The sequence below is a fragment of the Acromyrmex echinatior genome, chromosome 19 (assembly GCF_024713525.1).
Source record: "Acromyrmex echinatior isolate Ae372 chromosome 19, ASM2471352v2, whole genome shotgun sequence".
NCBI lineage: Eukaryota > Metazoa > Arthropoda > Insecta > Hymenoptera > Formicidae > Acromyrmex > Acromyrmex echinatior.
Genome location: NC_141870.1, coordinates 1,921,003 through 1,943,526, shown reverse-complemented (window position 1 = coordinate 1,943,526; position 22,524 = coordinate 1,921,003). Strand labels below are relative to the sequence as shown.

Below are 22,524 nucleotides of genomic sequence, written 5' to 3'. Positions count from 1 at the left end.
AATTAAGTGCTATTCAATTACTAATTTAGTGCTTTGATTTTAGTGCTCGTTTAGTGAAAATTCGCGACTGAAACTGGTTACGCGTTTCAAATCAGGGCTCTTACTCATATATATGTAGTACAAAATGAAAAATTAAATAGAACATACCGAAAAATTTTTAAAGGCTATCGAGAGAAATTTTATATATGTATAAAACAGACATGAATTATCTTACTATAGTTTCGAAGATACGAATCAATAAAAAAGAATAGACATATATAAGAATAAAATGTCATGAAAATAAAAAAAAGAATCTAATTTTAAAATATTTGGGAAATTCTATTGCTTCCAGAATATAAAAAATCAATTTTAGTCACTGAAAATGCATATTGAACTTAACTTGCAAATGAAGATTGACAAGAACAAAGTATTTTATAAAATCAATATAGAAAATTGATTTTTTACTCTAAATATTGAACAGTATTTTAAAAATATAGGAAATCAAATTTGGTGTTTGTTCTTTGTTGTCAAAAATGCAAAATTTCCTAATTACCGTGTTAAAATTAACGGGAACGAATTTCCATACGAGAATAAAATTGAGACAGAGAAACATGTTATTCCGTGTTTTCAATATCACAAAGGCGACTAACGCGCATATTTTATGACGTACAAAAAGTGAAATTGGCACCACTTCAGAATATAAAAATTATTTTCTATAAAGTATATTTTGTACCTGTTATAAAAATATTGAAAAAAAATGAATATTTCTTTTACCGAGATTATGCCAATTGATTTCAATCTTCGATGGAATATATAGCATGTGTTTAAATCAAATATTGAAATGCTGTGGCTGGCATCAGGAAATTTCAAACGATCTAAGGTTAAAAATACACGTTGCAATATCCGACTAGATGGAGTTTCTCCCTCAGATTTTTCGTTTGGTTCAACGAATATCAAATGTACATGTAGCAATCCATCGGGCTTCGATACAGATCCGATATTATCCCGTTTTCGTCAGGAACCAATTCTTTCGCCGCAATGTCGAAAACTCTTGTCTGATTTCTTATTAATTCCACGAAATCTGGAACACCCAACGTGAGTCCGGTGAGACATTAATTATGGAGTATCGCAGCATTCGAGTTCCACAAAGGGAAAACGTATCAGGAAGGAAAGACCGAAAAATTTCTCACGCGACGTCAAGGTATAATCGATCGATACAGTAGAGGGACTGAGAGGGAGAGAAACTCGGTTCTACAGGCACGCGTTCTTTCTCATCGATATTTAACGATCCCGCGAGGAATCGAAGGTACGAGCAGTCGGGCTGTAGATATCACTCGCAGTTCCATAGAATCCATCCACTTCAAGTACACCGCGTCGTGTTATTGACCCCGAGACAAAGTGCGACGAAGTCACGGACGGTGTCGACGATATACTTATAGTACGCGAATGCGCACTTACGATATTGCGTTCAACGTGTTATACATTTGCGACATTTGCGACAATGCAACGACAGACTTTCTATCCATCGATAGACCTTACAAAGTCGTTCACATGCCAACGGAGTTTCCGAGTTGCAGCTACAGCTATTAAAGCGCGTGATGCGCAAATAGCATGACTGCTCGAAAACCTAAGGACGATCCCGAGAGAGCACCTGACTGTCATTCAAACGGCTTTAATGTCTATAAGGATATAATGTCGCCTCTCTGAGGAAGAATTAATTGACAGCAACGCTCCAAAGAAAATTAATTAGGACGACTAATTGTCCTCGATTAATTGTCAGATACGTTGGGAGAACGCGAATATTTAATCGGGGATAATAAAATCGCGACCTCTTTACGCTCGAATTTTTACACTGGAAATAACGGGGCAATAATAAATTATAATGTAATTACATAAATTTTGCATACTGTGTGGTTTCTTTCTTTCATGATAAACTGTATAAGTAGAAAAAAATCGCATATGCGATTATAAAACGTTTATCATAATTAACAACTGTTCCATACTTAATGTTATTACATATTTTATTCGCTGAATAATATTGCACATTTAGAAATCAAATTGCTCATCGAGGAACACTTTTAGTCGTGATGAAGGAATATCTATTCTAGAGCGGCTGAATCTTATCTGTGATACTAATGCTACCCATTTATCAGAGCTGTCTTAACTATCATCAATTTGGTCCTTCCTCAATATATCCGGTCATTAGAAACGAATTTGAGTTTTCAGGACGTTCTGAAAATGTGATAACTTACCTGGGAGATATTCTACTCGATTCGTTTCTTGTTTCGTTTATTTTCAATTACCCTTTTGTACAATTTATGTATAACGAGCTATATACATACTTAATTTAAAGTAATTCGATCGAACCTCTTAGTTAATTGAATAAACTTTCGAGATAATTAATAATCTTGCTGACGGCATACATTGTATTCCCTAAAGCTAGTTTCATTAATCTTTGACTTGATCGAGAGAGATATTTTCGAGAGAGCTACTTCGAATTCTGCTTCACGACGATGAAACATCGCAACGATACATTTTGGCAAATTGCCTAGGCGGGTGAATTAAATGGAATCGCTGTAACTGTATACCGATAGTTCTGTCGATATCACCGTAAAAACATGGCTCACGAAACAATTCGCAATTCAACGTCGATTTCAACGTGGATTATAAAAAATATTGTCACGCAAATATTGAGAACGAGAGATCCTGCATAAATAGTGTAAATTTTATTTAAATTACTTCGATTTGATATAATCAGAGAATTAAAAAGTTTATCCTCCAAAAAAAAAAACATTCTTATCGTATCGATAATGTCATTATTTACTTATAGTTTGAGTCAATTAACTGGCACAACTTAAATTAAACTTTAAATGAACAAAAAAGAGAATTAAATAGAGAACATAATCGTCTTGGATTATACCAATTTTTCGGCGGTAATATAATAAATCTTAAATGGTACACATATATTTTTATAGTATCATCACATGCATTTGTACACACACACACACACACACACACACACACACACATACACACACACACACACACACACACACACACACACACACACACACACACACACACATACACATATACATACACGATCGCAGCTTTATTGTAACTTTCTAAATACAACTTCAATGCTATTTGTTTATTTTGTTGCTACTGCCATATAAATTAATTGTTTATTATTTCGCGAAAATCTGATTTTACGTGCAATCAGTGTGATGAATAATCTCACAGTAAATAATTAAATGAATCAAGCCGCGTTTTTAATCATCTCGTAAACGCACTCACACAGTCGCGCACCAGGCCGTGTTCCAAGTCGCATCGATCGTATAACTTCATCCGCGTCGCTCAAAGTTACGTCTGAATGCATTATTCAAACTGATCCTAGAATTCAACAAACTCATCCGGTAAAAAAAAGGAGAGAATCGTGATGAATAAATGTGAACTGGATCACGGCCTGGTCCATAATTAACAAGGACAAAGAAGTAGCTGCATCGTTGTGCAAGCCACCGCAAGCGCAGGTACATTTGGTAGCGAAAACGTCGAGTTTAATCCTAAAGAGCGAGCTTAAACTGATGCTTACTAGTAGTTAGCTAAAATCATAAATATTTTTACTGATTACAGTTTCATATTTTTAAAAACATTAATGGATAAAAAAGTTTTGAAGTGTAGGTTTTGGATAAAAAAGTTTTGAAGGGTAGGTATATTTGCTGCTGCTCGAGCAGTAAAAATAAATCTATATTTTTGAATAGCAGAAAACGTCTCGAAACTATCGAGCGTCTTTTCAGCCACTAATAATAGATGGCAAAGTAAAAGAAGACACTCGTCTGCTTCGATGTGAGGTGAATGATTCATCGAAATATTTGATCATGAAAATTAAGATTTCGAGATAAATGATGAATTTTCTTCAAATTTTCATTAAAACTTGTTGCAAAGTTTATGGCACAGAATATTTGTGGAAACATCTCTTACATTAACAGCTGCTACTATTTAGGATTAAACACCTATCGCACACTAGATTCGTAGTCACGTGAGACGAGTCGGTCGTGTGGCGGCAGTCTGGCGATTTGGAACACGGCCCCGCATAGTCACTGCCTGTACACCCCAGCGTTGTTGAGGAGCCACTCACCTGCAGCCCGTTTACACGGCTCCTGCCTTGGTTCCTGCCTCTTGATCGGCATCTTCATCGGCAAGGCGTCGCGTACATCCGCGATATCGACTGGTTTTACGATAACGTCTACTTGCTCGTTGTCGATCGCAGTATCCATTGTCATTATCGTCGTCGTCGTCGTCGTCGTCGTCGTCGTCGTCGTCGTCGTCGTCGTCGCTGTCATTGTCATTATCGCCGTCGTCATTGCATTCGTTGTCGTTATCGTCGTGGTCGCCGCCGTGACGACGGCGAGCTGTGAATCGTGAGCGTCTCCAGGTTGTTCCACGACCGGCAACCCTCGCCCCGAGTCCGCCATCGAGGTGCGCTGCTGTTCCTGGAGTAAGCAGGCGCTCGACAACAAATCCCATTGGCGGAGCTTCTCTCGGTCGAGCTCGAACGACGTCGCGGACATACGGGCGTCCGGGATCGAGCGAGCCGGGGGAAGGTTGCCGTCCTCTAAAAAATGATTCCTATCCGAAACGGTAGGCTTGTGGTATGTATTGCTTTGTGGATCCCACACGTAACCGCCGGTACCGATCATTTCCATCGACAAAGTTTCGTAAGTGACGTCGTCATCGTCCTCGATCGATTGTTCTCGCGTATGATGATCCTTGTTTGTTCTGCGTTTGACTCGCGGTCGCTCACCGCACGAAGATTCCTCCGTGCAATTGTCCCTGCGTAAAACAACACTGTCGTTCACGTAGGTTGCTCCACGAGTGATTTTGCCACGTGACTTCGCATCACCGGATCTTCCAGGTCTCGGCGGACTGTCTAGATTATCCAATGATCTGGCGTTTCGCAGGCTCACCCTTCTCAGACTCTCGCACCAAAGGCTATCTTGCTCCCAGGGATCCTCGGAATTGAAACTGCTATCAGTCATGGCGTTATGATTGTCAGACAATGGCAAATTTTGCGACGTTGCCTCGACTTGACTGGTCGGAGTCATTGAAGTAACCGCTATCGCTGTCGTTGTCGCTGCCGCCACTCGGTTAGCTCGGTTTCGCTGCTCCACTAAATTTTGCAGGCCGACGTCGTCGAGTAATCCCTCCAGAGATCTTGACCGACGATGAGACGCCTGTGTGACGTGCGTCGGTTCCGTGTTATCGACGTTCCCTGGATTAACGGACTTATCTCTAAGACCGTGGGGATATAAGTTTCTAGTCTCGGGCAGAGATACATCTGGCAGTGGATCAGTGGACTTTACCCGGCGTAGCGTGTCAGCTTCGTAGAAATTTCTCTTATCTACGAGAGCGGCCTTATTGTCGCCTAGCAGTTGACAGGTCGTCCGCCTCAATTCCGCAGCGATACGTCTAGCCTCATCTATGTCGTCTACTTGAATCTGTCGCGGCATTTGCCGCGCGATCGGATTTACTATACGACCGATATCATTCCGCTTGTTCAAACCGATCGCCGCGTCATCCCTCTGATTGTTCAGTTGAGGCAATCGCGAGGTATGGCCGATCATCGGTTTGGTCAGCTCCATGTCCACGCTGTTGACACTTGCCTGGAGATCAGAATAGTAATAGGGTGCTCCCGATTGATCGCTTTGAACACGCTGCTCGCTAGCGTTTGGTAAATATGATTGTTGCAGAACAGAGTTTATAGTTTGCATCGACATTGGATTGGGATAATGACTCGAATCCTGGCTGGAAGTCGATCGATGGTTCGGCAGCACATGTCGCACACATGTATCGTGACTGGCGGATCTTGAGTGAATCGGGAATCTTTGCTCGGAATACGCGTTCACGTTTTGCAGCATACTCGTCAGCGTGCTGCCATGATTCACTGAGGACAAGGATGCGCTGATAGGGGAGTGCATCGAGGATTGCGCGCTCGCGGGTCTCTGACAAGCCATAGATGTCGAGATGGACGCCGCGGCTGATGCATTCGAGTAACTGGAATCCCTGCTGTGAGAGATTGGCAGTGCGCTAATGCTCTGTATCCTGTGATCGCGCGGTGGCTCGCTGTCGGATCGAACCGCCGGCGAACCGCGAAGCGGTGAGAAGCTCGCGACGTTTTCGTAATGTGCGTCACCGGTGAAGGACTGCGAGTGTTGGTGAGTTGGCGGTAAATCGGATACTCTCATGGATGGCAAGCTGCTTGCCGAGCCAGTCTTGTTTTTGCCGGAATAATCGAACGGCCGATCGAGATTACTGGACATTAATTTCATCTTCCTTGATAAATCCTGACACGTGGTCTTCTGCAGTTTATCGACTACCAGCATATTCTCGTTGAATCCGTAGATGCTGTTGTAGCTCGGATCTTTCGCGTAAAGATCCACGTTGAATGCATCTCTAGCTTGTAATTCTTCCAAGTATTGATCGAGGTCAATGCTCGCGCCGTCGAAGCGACTTCCCAACGATTCTAATTCGTCCAGACTATCTAGAACTTCACAAACGTCATCGCTGACTGGTCTTCTCTTCAATTGCCTGTGCCTTGCTTCCTCTTCTGGATTTCTGAGCTCGATCGAATCGCTTCCGGACGCACTTTCTAACGATATCCTGCTATCTCTAAAAGTAGAGCTGATGGTCGCATCAGAGAACCTTGACGGTGGCCTATGCGTCTCCATCTGTCCTACTGGTTTACTCCAAGATTTTGGAGAATCGCGGTTCAACGCATTATCTTTCATCGTAGCCACCTGTGGCGAGACCTTCTTTATTTCTAACGATTCCTGCATATCCAATGATTCTAAATCATCTAACGGTGGTGGAGAGGTCGGTATTGGTGGCGGGGATACCAGCTCACTGTCTGACGAGTCGTGTAATTCTGCCATCATGTTGCGGCTAGCTCCCAGATAGTATGAAGCCGGTCGGAAGGTGTCGGATAAACTGAATCGTGGATGCCGTGGCGCGTCTATGGATTCTAGGTCCTTGGACGATTCGTCATCGGCGTCAGAACTGTCGGATTTGAGTGCCGTCAAGATGTCGGGCAGATCGCCTCTGGAATGCGGCGAATTTTCACTGGCATTGCTCTTTTTCATCGAGGATGCTTTACTGCCATCTTCGTCCTCCTTTTCGGACAACTGATTCACTTCCATATATACCGGCTCCATCTTGTTATCCCGCACGCAAACAAATTCATAGTGAGACGACGGGTCCAATGTGGAATAATCGCCTGAATCATGCTTTCTGCCATCTTCGTTCGGTGCCAAAAGAGAGCGAGTCATTCCATTCTGCGCCATCTCCACATACGAGCTTTCCTCATCGGCGAATAGACTCTCCATCATCTTAGGATGCGGTCTATCATCACTGTTAGGATCCAATATGGCCTTTCTAGGAGACATGGGAAGATAATGATCTTCACTATTAATATCATCCTGCTTTGAAATGATATCGTTGTCAGTGGAGAATTGGTCGCTGTGTGTTAACAAAGATTCAGTCATACTCGTTCTTGTACAGCTAGGACTCGGAATAACATTTAAATCAGTTGATGGCACGCATTGTTCTGTCAGGCTGTCCTTTGAACTGTTCATTTTATTTTGCTTCAAAGATTCATCGGAATTCTGCATCTGTATGGTATCTGTATACAGAGTGTCCAAAGTGAAATGTTGCGTAATATCTTCGTTCTTCTCAATAAATTTTTCTTTTTCATCGTCTCTATCTCGCCGGTCCAAATTACTTCCAATATCATATCGTAATGTTTCATTATCACTGTAATCTCCGCGATGCCTCGATTCTTGCCGCTTCTCGGATTTCGGCCGATTAGCCTGTTGTGATTTTCGTTCGAAGTCCGCTAAAAGATCTTTGACTGATTTGTTACTGTCAGTTGAAGCTTGCTTAGCGTGTCCCTCTTCTACGCTTTTGTGCTTGGAAGCATTCTCCGAAGCATTTGTATCACCTAAAGCGAAACTGCGTATGACAGACGAGGTTTTGTTCGCGCAGTCAAGCTTTGAAACGTGAGCTTCAGTTGCCTGCAGTGGCGATACTTTCAACGGCTCCTGCATAGTCAATACTTCCTTGACCGGACTGGCGCCATCCATATTCATCTCGAAAGATCTAATTCTACATTGGACCAGATTCATAGTCTCAAATTTCTCGCTCTCATCTTCCGTTTTCGATGGCACCGGCACTTTCTTAGGGTTAATATACTGATAAGAAAACTCTTTTATAACTTTGCTCTCGTCGATGCCAGGATCCCATTCATCATTATCGTCCTTGGAATCCCATTGTACGTTCTTTTGAACGTGCCAGGATTCGTTAGTTCGATAACCACACAAATTGTCGGATCTGTTGCTCTCGATCATGCTTGTTTGTTGTCCGTCATATTTTTGCTGATCGAAACCGTAAGCGGTCGACGATTTCAAAATACCCAGCGGTTTCTTCGGAGTCTTGTGCCTCTCAGAGTCCTCAAAGGCGGTTTCGGGATCTGATCTTCTAGATAACGATTGTTTGTCTGCTGAGGACGATGCGTACGCATAATCGTTTCTCATCATCGGCGGAAAGCTGACCTCGTCGTAACCGGCGTCCGGTGGTATACCACCCAGAGAGGAGAGCGTGCTCCCCGGGTTCGCTTTACGACTGTTAAGGATTTGCGACTGCGGGATCTGATTAACACTCGTGCGGCCGGTTCCGGGTATCGTGACGTCCTGGACGGCGGACGTCGCTGTCGCCGTCGATGACCGATCGTCGCCGGCGTGCCGGGGGCTCCTTCCTGCATGCGTGGGTCTGCGCGAGCGCTTCCTCCGGACATCTCCCAGCTCTGATTTGTTCGTTACAAAACACAAAGACACGAGTATGTCCGTTACTTACGAGTGTCGTGTATATGTGTGTATGAGAAAGAGAAGTAGTCCCATTTATTCCGATTTTTATACCCATTAGATAACTCTAAGCAAACTCTAAGCAAATTCCCGTTTCTATACCCATTAGATAACTCTAAGCAAACTCGTCAAGCGCGACAACGACATCAATGATCATTGCACCGTGTAAGCAGCAAAGACGTTCATCTATTTTAATTATTAACAATTAAAGTTAAATTTATATATTTATATGTGATTATTTGAAAGGATTTTATACATCTTGAAAGTTTACGATCAGCTTGAGAGTGATAAAATTCAGAAAATACATATGTTAAAAATAAGTTTCTTGTTGCGCGATTCGATCGTAATTAATTGTAATTGATGCAATAATCCCGATAATCGACTGATTTTGCGGTTAATCGTATAGATAGCGGACACGCGAGCTGGAAGGTAGCAATCGTAATTGCGTAACTACGGCAAGTAGTGTTAGTGAAATTCTTTGGCATGCCATGCTGACCCATATTTTCTACGGTAATCTGATTACGATCGATGTTAAGTCGAATAGGATATCGATATTCGGTCACTTAGACAGGTAAGTTTTAAGATTGTTAATCGTTCCCATTCACCAGCCAGCTTAGACCCAACAGCAGCAGATAGAAGGAGCCCCGCGGAGAAACGTCGCAGATATCCAGATTTTTAATTTCCTCTTGTATTTTATAGTTACATAAATACTTCACATCTCGTTGAATTGATATGATATAATAAATAGTTAATTGTTTCCTCGACGATTATGTTAGTAAATAAAAATAAAGGAAAAGCAGCTTCGATTTTATAATCAATTTTATAATACTTCGCAATTCGTGAAGAATAATTCGGGTGCCTTGCATTAATTACATTTATTTCGCACAATTGGGAAAATATTTTCGTTAGACTACATTTTTTTTTACATGTCATTGATTGAAAACATGCTGGTAATTTTTATTTACAATGAAAAAAAGGACGGACATAAAATCGCTTGACATATTTCAATTATAACATAACGAATACCATTCACAAAATACAGAATTCTCGACGTGCGTTTTCGTGAAAAAAAAAAAATGCCTTTGTTTCCGCGAGCAAATATGCACATTGAATTCTTCACCGTGTTAGCAATTAAGTACCATCATGTTAGCATTTGGATTATTTTTAGCTTTAGGTCAACTATCTACTTCTAACTGAATACACCGCAGACAAGGCGCTTTCGAGGGACTCGAGGCGATCAAAATATTTGACAAAAAGTTGACAAAGTATTTTTTTTTCTTTTCAAAGACAGTGGATGAAATCTGTCCACAGAAGACACTCATAATCTTTCCAATAATTTGAACATGCTTTGTTTCAAGCACATGCCCAACATCCCCAAAATTCGTCCCCCAAAAAAAGAGATACAATAATTGTTCGCGCGAACTTGAATATTTTGACCAGGTCCCTCGTTACGCAGGGCGACCGAAGCTACCATTTAAATGATAAGTTCAGGCGAGCTATCCCTACCTTCGTCATCGCTGGAATAGCTGTTGTAGCGTGGCACGTTGACAGCGGTCCGGCGACCGTCCGAGCTCTTGCTCCTGACATGCGAACGATGCCCATCCTCCCGCCTTCGGGAGTGACGACCCTCCGCTACGGCGGCCTCGTGCGCTGCCAAATCCAGCAGCGCCTGTTGCTTGTAGTAACTCGAAAGATCATTTTGCGCCCTGCCTCTATTGGCCGAGCCGGATGGCTTTCGTGTCAACGGAGATTGCAGCATACGCTGCTTCCATTCTAGCAGCCGCTTCATCGATTCTTCGCGCTGAAATACGTATTGTAACGAACCTTCCCATTAGCTAACTGACAGAAAGATATGTGCTATTTTTTCTGAAGGAACGCGGAGAGAACGATTTTGCTGAAGTAAAAATTTAGATACAGATCTGAAAATAATACCGTTTGGACAATCAAAATAATTATTAAATTATTACTGTTTGTAGCATCGTTATCAATGTTTAAATGTTTTACTCATTATTTTTACAATCCAAATAAATGTTATTTTCAGATCTCTATCTAGCTAAATTTTTTAATACTTTAGCAAAATCGTTCTTTCCATATATTTATAAATTTTTTATGATATTTATCGATCTCTCGAGGTTGACTGCTGACGGCGATATTAACAATGAATTAAAATTTTCGATAATAGGATAGATGAGAAATTAAAAAAAGCTATTAAAAATGATTAATATGACATGAGTAACGTAATAGAAATGACGACGATTGAGTGAACGATGGTGAAAGCAAAAATACGGGAGAGTCAGGATGACGTAAGGTAATGTGCAGCTATGCAACGGAGGGCTGTCGTGAATCACGCTTGTCCACCGATGTTACCGACACGGTTGTCTTGTACGAGCTTGATATGAACAATGCTGATGGTCTACCTGTCGACACTTTCTGATTCTAAGAAGCGCACCGCTCTATGACTCATTCCAGCTTTTCCGGGAACGAAAGCCGGGAAAATAATTGATTAAAATTTTTAATTCATTAAAAATAAAATTAGTAAATAAGTTTCAGATAAAGGTGATGCGTGAAGGGGGAAATCAAAATTGGTAGGGAAGAACGAGTAGTAAAATTAGTATTCTTAGTCAATTTAGAGATAAAGAGGGGGATGAGGAAGGATCAAAAATAGAAAAAGGATTTATTATCATTTTCAATTTCAGAGAATTTTTTTGTTTCATGAAAAAATTTGGAATTTCGGTGATGTAAGTTACATAGGGGGATAAAAAAGTATAAGAAGGAAATTAGGATTAATATGAACGAAAAGCAAGTTCGAAAAAATTCACTTAGAAATATTTGATAATACATTTTTACATCGCATAACTCCAGCATCAGTATTGATACGCTTTACAAATAACATTTCGTACATTCGTTTAATGAACTCAATCGAAAAATGAGTTTTATATTCATAAAATATTTCAATTAACAAAATCTGTATTTAATCGATCTCTTTGTAAACTTTACTTATGAACTTTAAAAAGTAAAATAAGAGTATGATTTTTCGAAAAAATTTTATAGCTTAGGTACATCCCTTGTATTATAACCTTATATTATACCTTGTATTATATTATAAGGGTTGATATTTATCTAAAATATATCGATACATTAATAACACGATGAAATGTTTTGAAAAACAATTTGCGTGTTTTTACGAAAGTAAAAAAATACTAGATCTCCTTACCTGCTGAATCTTGCGTTCACCATCTCGCGAGTCCTGCTCGGAGGACCTCTCGGTGTAGTCGTCGTCGTCGTCGGGATCAAGAGCGGCAGGATGCCGTGTCCTTGGCAGACGTGCCGATGCCGATCTGCAGAACTGCTGCTGTTCGCTCCATCGTCTGCTGGCACCTGCGTGACCGGCGTGACACGTCTGAGCGATGTGGGTCCCGTGGGCAGCGTGACCCGCTGCTCTTCCCCACCCGTCGTATTCGCCTCGTATTCTACGAGGAATCGTGTTGTCTTCACCGTGTGTCAGCGTTTCTCGGCCATTCGCCTCGCAGCTCTTCTCGCGCAAAGATCTTCGAAGTTTCGGATCGACACCCATTATCCTGAGAAAAAGTAATTTGAGTATGCGTTCCTTTTCTTGGATTCAGTTTATTGTAATATATTATACCGCGTAATTATGTTCATATCATAATTCGATAGAAAGACGTATTACTGTATTATTTTATTTTAATTGTATTTTCGTATAACTGCACTGTCCCATTCTATAAAATTTAAAAAGTATATTTTAACAGTTACTGTAGTGGCACTGAAACAGTGTCATATTTTGACACTGTCAGAGACAAAGAATAACAATAAAATAATAAATTATAACAAATCGTACTAAAAAAAGTTGTAAGATTTTAAAAATAGACTCTCGCCTCTTAAAGGTTAAAACATTTAATATTTTTTTATTTTAATACTCTAATACTCTAGCAATTCAGCTTTTTAAAAATTACTTTAAAATATCGAGTAAATAGGAGAAAATTGAGCTGGTAGACTCTTCAAAAATTCATTAGTATACATTTTAAAACTTGATTGGTCGAACATTTAGATATCTATTTTGAATTTATATATTCAAACATTCACCTAAAAAATACACGCAAACTCACGCATGTATGCGTGCTTAAAAATACGTAGGATTTTTTTTAAGTATTTAATTGGAATTTTAGGGGGAAGCCTCCATAAGGTTTAATCATTTATTCGGACGATGTACTGTGACTCACTCGGAATGTCTCTGCGTCAGCGACTGAACGGGTATCGTGTGCTGCTGATGTACGTGATCCCGTTGTACGCGTCTCAGAGTAGGGCAAGTAGAATCCGACAATGTGGATATTCTATTTTCATCGGTTTTATCGCGGATACCCGGCAGCTTCGGCTGCATTGTGACACGCGAGAGAGACTGATTCCTCTGCTGCTGGTAGTGTTGAGGGGTTTGATGCAAATACACTGCGGACTGCCGCATCTGCGCTGCGTATCTAAGCATAAACGTGAACAGAGAGTGAATATCTTTCATAGAGATCGATTTTCATTCTCTTTTTCTCGATATTTGCGTAACTTAAATCCTTAGGAATTTACGCGTTCGTACCTTTCTTCAGAATAGAAGTAACCGTCATTGGTCGTATCTGACGGGTTCACTATATCTAAACTGGATTTAGGTCTCTGCGGACGTCTTTGTTGATCCAGGGGTCTCTCGCATTGCGTCGGTTGTTGTTGAGGACGTCTTGCTGCTTCATACTCGAGAAAGTCTGCGCTATGCGGTCGCGGTGGTGGTTGAATTCTAGATTGCCTTACTATTGCCACTAAACAAAATAAATTACAATACCCTTTTTGTATTACCACGTTTTATTCATTAAATTACAACATTATTCGACAGTCTTTGTAACATTATGCAACACATATATCATGAAATAAAAAGAAATTGAATTTCACTGTAAAAACAATGATAATTTGTATTACGTAAAAGAAGATCTAGGTCATCGTTACAATTATTATAATGATGCGATAATATAAGATAAAAATAGTATCCATTTCTAAAATTAACTAGTAATAAAATAATAAAGTTTTATGATTTTGCTGAATTAATATTTGTTTACATTTAAAAAAAATACTATGCACACTCACACTTTCCAACAGAATTTAGAAGAGAGGACACTTTTTTTTCTAATAATAATCATAATAATCATAATAATAATAATCAAAAAGAATAATCATATTTGAGAACAATCAATTCTTTTTATGCTTTAAAGTAATATTATTATACAAAACACGATGAAAATCGCCATTGGCGATACGACAAAGTTAGCAAAGAAATTATTTCTATTTTTTCAGAAATTTGTGTCTTCTTCATGCAATAATGCAAATCGCCTCCACTGCAGAATTTTTTAAACGCGCGTCCTTAACAATCCGATAAGAAAGCCCGCTTTGTGATTTAGAAGGACATTGTCAATACAAATACATTCGCGTAGAATATTTTTATCTTTATTCTCCGGAAAGGGTATCGGCCGGAATGAAATGCCGGCCGTACTAATTACAAGCGCCTTTGTAGGAATAATTAAGAACAGAAAGCAAAAGAATGCACAAAGACTCACTGTTCGGCGGCGTGATGACGGGGGAATGCAGTTGCTGCAGATGCTGTTGTTGCGCGTACACGGGGATGGGAATGGGCGCCGGTGATGCGCCCTTGGTGTAACCCACCGGTCCTGCAGGTCTTTGATAAAGCTGTGGAGTGCCATAGACCTCCTCGTAATCGCCGTTACCCCTGCTGTTGGTCCTCGGTTTCGCACTGCGTCCGTAAGTGTCAGGAGTTCTTCTCTCCGTCGACTGGGTGGTCTGACCGTAGCCATAATGCAGGCCCGATTTGTCGATTCGCAGACTCTGTTGTGACGGCTGATTCATCCGCGTGCCATAGATCGTGTTGTTCCTTTCGTAATCGGACATCGGGCTCTTGCTCGTAACCGTGACATCCGGTGAGGCCGGACTCTTCCGGTAGTCCATATCCGGCGATGGCGTCGAGTACTCGTTGGAGCCATCCGTCAGTCTTCTAGGCTTCGGTGGTGCGTTCGCGTAAATCGGCTGTCCGAATTTCGTTCGAGGCATAGGTTGTATCGTTTGAACGCTGCCCGTACCAGGATGTGATATCTGCTGGGGCTGCTGTTGCTGTTGCTGCTGCTGCGGCGATTGTTGGACCACATGCTTATGTAATTGCGACGACTGATGAGTCGGAAGTGCGTTCTGATGCGGCAAGTGATGATGAAGCAACGCTTGATGTTGATGCGAGTGGCCCGGCTGCAATTGCTGCGATGGCAGCAAATGTCCGTATTGTTGGTGCTGTTGTTGCTGCTGCTGCTGCTGCTGCTGCTGTTGCGGCTGCTGCGGCTGAGAAGTGCCGGGCTGGCCGTATTGCGGCGACTGTTGCACCCAACCATTCATCATCGGATGACCCGAATCGCTCGCGTGATTGTTGTTGGCGGAATTACCGTTGCTGTTGCTACCGCTGAGGTTCGGGAAAGAGGCAGTGTTTGCGCTGTTCGGGCTGGAGTTGTTATTGGAGGCATGACTGGGATCGTCCCGCGACTGGAAACCGTGAAAACCAGAATCGCTGTCGTCGGCACTCTGGTTCAGGATCGACGAGATCGACGAGACGCTAGGTCGAGCGCTTCGTTCACCATCTTGCGCTATTTCTATGACTACCGCGGCCTCGCCTGCGCCACTAATAAATGTAAAATTGAAAAGTCAGATATTATTTTTAGCCCGCACTATTCGATATCGGGTCTTTCACCCGTCAAGCTTACAAAAAACCGATAGTTTTTTATATAATTGAAGATAATTTATTGATAATTGAAGGAAGTTAATTTACAAGATTATGTATAATAAATATCCTGTCGATTCGACTTGAAAATTAGTATCAGTTTGATATTAATAGGATTATTGGAAATATTGATAGGATTATATTGAGGTTGCCAGATATATGACGCATATATATAGATATAAATGAAACGAATTAATTTTAATACGTTCCTCTAGGAGTTTCTCTAATTTTGAAAATTCCTCATATTATTAAATACACAGAAATTAATATTATTCCGAATACTGAAGCTAAAATTTTAACATTTCGATTACTTTTCGGTCATGCAAATAAAGTTTCAACTAAAAGATGAGCAAAGCTCATGAGAAACAAGCGTTTCGTTGTCCGCTGCTGCGTCTGCTATGTCGCCCTGCTGACGACGTGCTAATGGACAACGGGCCAGCCCAGGCTCATCCACCGGCAGTATCTCGCGGGTCGAATAACTCGAGAAACTAACTAACGAGTTAGTTACACCGTGATAACGCGCGAACGACAGATGCACTGCAACATCCGCATCACGATACTTTCGCGTGCAAATAAACGCGAGTAGCCATACCGTCCTAGTTTCCTTCGTGGTGCATCAAAGAGATGTTCATCGTCACTCCGTTGCACTGTCGAGCTAATTTCGGGATCTTTGTTTGTATCTCTGGACGGAGTTTACTGTCGAGTTGTCGTCTTAAAAGATGACATCTTTCAAGACGGTGTTGAGCGTAGTTCTGACAATTTCGTAAGAAGTTTTTGTACGTCGTGAGAGCTTTTATTTTCGCGGAAGATTTTCAGTCGGAAAAGAAGGAAGGAAGAGAGAGGTCTGCGATAGCCACGACGAAATTTTTATAATATTCAAAAGCTTCAGATTTCATGAATTTTGAAAAATGTGGATGTATGTATGTAAAAAGTGGGATCAGATATAAATGTGAGGTAAAATTTCTATGCGAACAAAATGCAAATGCGCGTGATGCGTAAAACAGACCTGTACGAATGCCGAACGGAATACGAAAGAAAGTAACAAGCGGATGAGAGTAAACTGGAAGGATTATTTCCACAAAGAAATACGTCATATGAAAAATTAAAAACACGTGCAATATGATAGATTAATGTAATAGCAGCGATCATTACAATAATAGATTAAAAGAATCACTCGGTTTTTTTTATCGATTGCATCACTGCATTTCGTTTTTTATATCCGTTTATTTATTCAAGCTGCAGAATAGCAAGAGAGAAAAATGCATCTATTCCACGTTTTAAACTAATAATAATAATTATCATTAACGCGTTGAAAGCACACCTGACTTAAGCCACTCAAATTAGCATTCCTTAATTAGGATTAAATTATTTAATTTATTTAATTTCTCGTGATTAATAAGGAAGTCGTTAAAGTTTAATATAAATTGTACTTGTTCTCGGCTTTCTACACAATATCGCATAATTACTGTATGTTTCCCGTGAGTCTATTAAACAGCTTAAAAATACATGCAGGAAACTTACGGGCTAGGATCTTGTAAAAGCGTTGCCAGAGTCAGAGCATTCACCCACTGGTTCATGCTCTCTCGACTGTCAGCCGCGAAGTGGTAAGTCCTCATGTTCGCGTGTTCGGCCTTGAAGGCGAACTTCTTGTTGACTTTGTCTTCAGGTTTACAGATAGTAACTCTGTACGAAGGTAGTAATATCGAACCTAGCAGTTTCTCCTCCTCTGGGCCTGAAAATTAGTAAATTGCTACATTGCAATAAAAGCTACGATGACGAGACTGGTCTTGTTTCTAAAACAATCAAGCAATATCTAATTTCACATTGAAATTCCACGCACATGATATTTTAATGTGCGTTAATTTTCTATTGCAGAAAGTGCAGTTAAGTATAAATACAAATAACTATGATAAAATAACTATGATATATTTTCGTATATTTCGTAACGAAAACTTCGGATGTATGTCACGTTCAGATAGTCGGTCAAACGCAAAAATATTTATAACATCTTGTTTTCAATTCTGACTAGTTCAAATATACCATTTGATGATATAACTGCAATATCTTCTATTTATCCTTTCTCTCTCTCTCTCTATACATATATATATATATACATATATATATATATATATATATATATATATATATATATATATATATATATCTATCTTTAATTTAAAATTTCTCTCTACAATCTATTCCTATGATTAATGTACGATGTGCATAAAGGCATGTACTTCCATATGATGGTTTTAAATATTTGCGAAAATCAACATTTGCATATTTGTTGTAGTTTGCGATTGTGTATGACGATATTAATCTCAAGGGACATGAAATTCTATGAATTTTTATCGAACAAAATGTGAGTTTTTAAATGTGTACTCGTATACATATACGTGTAACCATGAAATCTCGGCGAATCGAATTCTCGAACACTGCGTTTTGGAAAAGCTGGAATTTCAGTCTAAATTAATTTCAGACTGAGTGATCCTCTAACGATAAATGAATGTTTTTATCAATTACAAGTTGAAATCTCACTTCAATCAACTAATTCACATGCACAGATTCTTCTTTCGCATTTTGATAATAGTTAAAAATATATTGGTTTGTTTATATAGAAATTCTATTATAATTAAAGCAATTAAATGTGTATGAAATCAAAATGTTTTATATTTTATTTTTTGGTGAAATTTTAAATAGATCAAATTTTTATTAAAGATGATTACATGTAATAATTGAGAATGTTTTGATATTTAAAAAATATATATATATTATTATATTTATAAAATTTATGAAGCTCCTTTAAGCTTATTTAAGAAAGTTTTCTCATCTAGAACAATAAGTTATCTTTTGCGAATGTAAAAATAGAAAATGTTTTCATGACTGTTATTTGTGCTTATTGTGTTAGTTCCGAACATTTCAAAATTCGTTGTTCGAAGCTAATAATAACATCTAAGATATAAAGCTATAAGTGAGGCGACGTGAAAAGAATGTTTCTTGTTGGTATCCGTGATTGCGTATACAACTGTCTGAAACAAAACAATCAAAATGCTATTTGCTTTCTATGTGCACCATTTATCTTCCGCGCCAAAATGTTCATTAAAAATACAAAAATAATAAAATAATAGAATGGCACTTCGAAAAAAACTTACATTTTGCATTTAAACTTCATGAATTTTATAAAATATTTTAAACATATTTTTAACATTTAAGAACGTGGAGAAAATGTAAAACGAATTTAAGAAAACTTAGCGAAAAATTAATAACTGCATAATAATAAACTCTTTTCAACGTGAAAACACAGGAGATCGATTATTTTCGATATTGCAAATAAACTTACTTGCGAGAGAAATAATAAAGAAGAAGAGTTATTTATTGAGTTGTTATTGAGTACTTATTAATGCCTTTTACGGATTCGATAAGGATACTCGAAGAAGTTTCTCGCAGGCTGCTAATTAGAGAACGGTATGCATCGAATCTAATTTAACTAAAGTTCGCAAACGACACGTTCGAATCGCCGCGAACTTTTAGCAGGAATTTCCTTCTCCATCGGATGATGTGAAAGACACTCTGAAGTGGCGCGTGCGGGTATGCGAGTGTATGTTTAGTGAGATATATCTCTGCTGCTGCGATCGTGATACACATACCGAATCAAAGATTCCGAGTATAATTAGCGTCTCTGATTGAGTCGAATTATAGACGAATAGCGTTGTCCAGAACAACAGGAAATTGATCTGTGCGATCTAGACTAGCGAGACGTAAAACGGGATAAAATTTGGCGAGATGCCACAATATTTTCGCGAAACTAAATGTACCAAAATAAAAGCTCGTAAATAAGACAGACACGAAATCGATTCGAACGAAAATTTTGAAAATATTAATTACGAAATTTTATTTTCTATTTCGAGAATGATTTTTTTAATTGTTCGAGACGATCAAAAATTACATTTGTGAATAATGAAACATCATTATTTATATTCAAAAAAGGAAACTGTTATTATTTTGTTTTGCAATTGTAAAAATTGAGATTTTGTCAATTGGATTAATTATGAGAAATCGAACGTTATTAAAGAACTTTAATTTCATACGAAATGGCCATTAAGATTCATTTATTCGATTTGTGCAGAACGGTCAACGAGAGAGCTTATTTATACTAATAACTAACTTTATAATTTCCATTAGATTGGTGATTAATAGAGGCTTCTGGAACAATTATTAATAATTATTCCAGTCCATAATGTCAATTGATAATTACGCAATGAATAAACGTTACATCTATCGGATTCGAATGCTAAACTGAACGAGCTACATTATTCTGACTAATAAAGCTCATTAAAAACCGATACCGTATTGCGATAACGTTACGTGCCGTGCGAAAATAGTAGGGAAAAAAGTAATAAAATACGCGAAAAAAAATATCGATCGTTCAACGTGCAGACTCACCCTTGTAATAAAAGAGGCAGTACTCGGAGAGAACGAACCAACGCTTTTTCCATAGCATAAGACCCTCCGAACCTTGTTTGTGCAACCATCCCTGCAATGCAACGGGGGCGGAGAGAGGCCTTTTCGCAGCGGGCGAACGCAGACCGCCTTGAGGACCGCTTCGCCTACGCACCCCCGACACGGAAGCTGCCACCCCCGAGCCATCGTGCTTGCTACGTACCTGAACCGGTACGGCGGGCGGTGTGCTCGACTGGACAATCTGTAAAATAAAATGCGCCTTTTCTTATCAAGACACTCACTTACAAATCTTACGAGCGACGTTGCATCAACGTCGCTTAAATTTAGTTTAACTAAAACTGTTAAATTAAAACTGTCTTATACTCTGAGATGTGAAAGAGGATGAAAAATTAGAAATAGTAATTAAGTAATGGTTAAGATTAATCGCTCATTATTCCTTAATTAGTTTCAAAGGACTGACTTTTATGGAACTTTCACTTAAAATTCAATTGTCAAATTTAATGTTTAATGCACATAACTTGAATGTGGAATCTAATCGAATTTTCATTAGCGCGAAATTAATTGCAGGATTTGATCGCTATGCTCATCATTAAAATATACATTTATACGATTTAAAATGGACGGATTTTGAAGGCGATCCACTTGGTGCTACAAATGCTTCGAAGTATTTGATTGACCAATCAAGAATGCTTCAAAGCTTTATAGCTGCTTTGTAGCATCAAATGAATCGTAATCTTAATTTAAAAAAAAAAACACTGTCTATTCACATGACATGACATATAAAATGCGATTGAATATTTTATTATGTAAAATATAAGTTTATTTATTATTATTTACAAGACGTTTGCGTATCATGTCATGGTGTTGAAATGTTGAAGTATTGGGTAGCTTCAAACATTGTCCAAGTTCGAAGAATTTACAACGTAAATGCGATTTCGCGAGATAAAGATAGAAAGCTGGAAGTAATAAATCTTCGGTGAAATTTGGAATCTTTCTCGCGCCACGATCAGCACGCGGCCAAGATCTCGACACCTTTTATTCGGTGCCTTCCCCGAATGCGGCTGATCGAAATCCGTTTTTCCGCTTGCCGACGCGCCACGTTATCGCACAAAATTGCCGTTGGCCGACAAAAATTTCGCCACGCCACTCGGAACGTCTATCCGATAATGAAAAGCCATAGAAACGAAAAAAGGAAGAAAAGACCGCCGGTGCAGATAGCACGATCGCCATTCGAACGTGAAATTCGTCCGATCCGTCGATTTTTCTCTTCTTGTGACGCTTGTTGGGAAGAAAAGAAAAACACAGATCGATATCCGACGAATGAAACGACCGCTAAATAACTAATTACTCAATAGATGTGTGTTGGATAACATTTTCAATAGGGTACATCTTCAATGACGAAAAAAAGCACGTGCCTCCGCAAAGTCCAGTTGGATTTAATTCTCGAAATAGACCGGGTGTATTATGCAGCCTTGCTATCGATTTCCCTCTACCTTCCTATCAGATTTAAAAATACATGCGCAAAAGAGCGCCAAGATATCGGTCTCGGTACAAAAGATCGGAGAGAGCCGTGGGAACACTCGAAACTCCATTCCTGACGTGGAAATGAATAATTTACCGCTCGCTCTATCTCGTCTGACTCTACCTAGTTCTCTATTTTTCCCTAGAATTTTACGAGACATCCCGAATGCACGAAAAATAGTTTACATATTTGCTACGATCGCAAATTTCGTTCGCACAACGGCAAGATATTGCGACGATATTGAACGATAGAACGTTAACATTAACGTCGTTCGGAAAGTAGTTTACAACTCGCCGGCGAATCAATATGCCATTTCGTAATATTTTTCCATTGTGTTCTTTCATGCGTTATTAAAATTTATAGATGGAATCACAAATTTGCAAGTTTATAAGCATCTATCGCAAGGTGCTGTATGCCGGAAAATCTCGGCGTTTTATGCGCAATGCGTATGCTGCTTTCCCAGGGTTGCCACAAATTCCTCGTAAAATTTCATCCTTTTATTTATTGTTTATTTTTACAGTTTTCCAGCATATTAACATCTCTTTAATAGATGTCTATTGAACATCAATATTTAATTGTGATATTACTACAGTAGTTTAGTTGCGTCTCCAACTTCCGGTTGCACCAACGTTATTTTAATTTTAAGCGAGACTTAAAACTCTCTTTGTTCCCGTCTCTTTCGATTTTAAAACGAGGTAGAGAGAGTTTTAAGTTTCGCTTAAAATCAAAGTAACGTTGGTGCAACTGGACCTAAGTCCGAAAAATTATTATATTAATTCGGCGCGCAATTCGAATGACTACAAATAGTACATATCTATTCTATG

At 39.4% G+C, this 22,524-nt stretch overlaps 1 protein-coding gene across 19 annotated transcripts in view; it reads right to left on the bottom strand.

Moving 5' to 3' along the window:
* The window catches only part of LOC105146655 (uncharacterized), a 157,679-nt gene that overhangs the window by 43,325 nt on the left and 91,830 nt on the right, over positions 1–22,524 (bottom strand). For all 19 annotated transcript variants that reach the window (XR_015548234.1, XM_087415871.1, XM_087415873.1 and 16 more), the window contains 8 exons: positions 20,161–20,419; positions 17,239–17,449; positions 14,498–15,618; positions 13,495–13,708; positions 13,133–13,384; positions 12,109–12,472; positions 10,401–10,695; positions 4,118–8,836 (listed from right to left, as the gene is read on the bottom strand). Coding sequence is in view for 18 of the 19 variants with exons in the window: in XM_087415871.1 (XP_087271997.1) it covers positions 4,118–8,836; positions 10,401–10,695; positions 12,109–12,472; positions 13,133–13,384; positions 13,495–13,708; positions 14,498–15,618; positions 17,239–17,449; positions 20,161–20,419 (7,435 nt within the window). In the remaining variant the exon portion in view is untranslated. The remainder of the gene's footprint in view (positions 1–4,117; positions 8,837–10,400; positions 10,696–12,108; positions 12,473–13,132; positions 13,385–13,494; positions 13,709–14,497; positions 15,619–17,238; positions 17,450–20,160; positions 20,420–22,524) is intronic.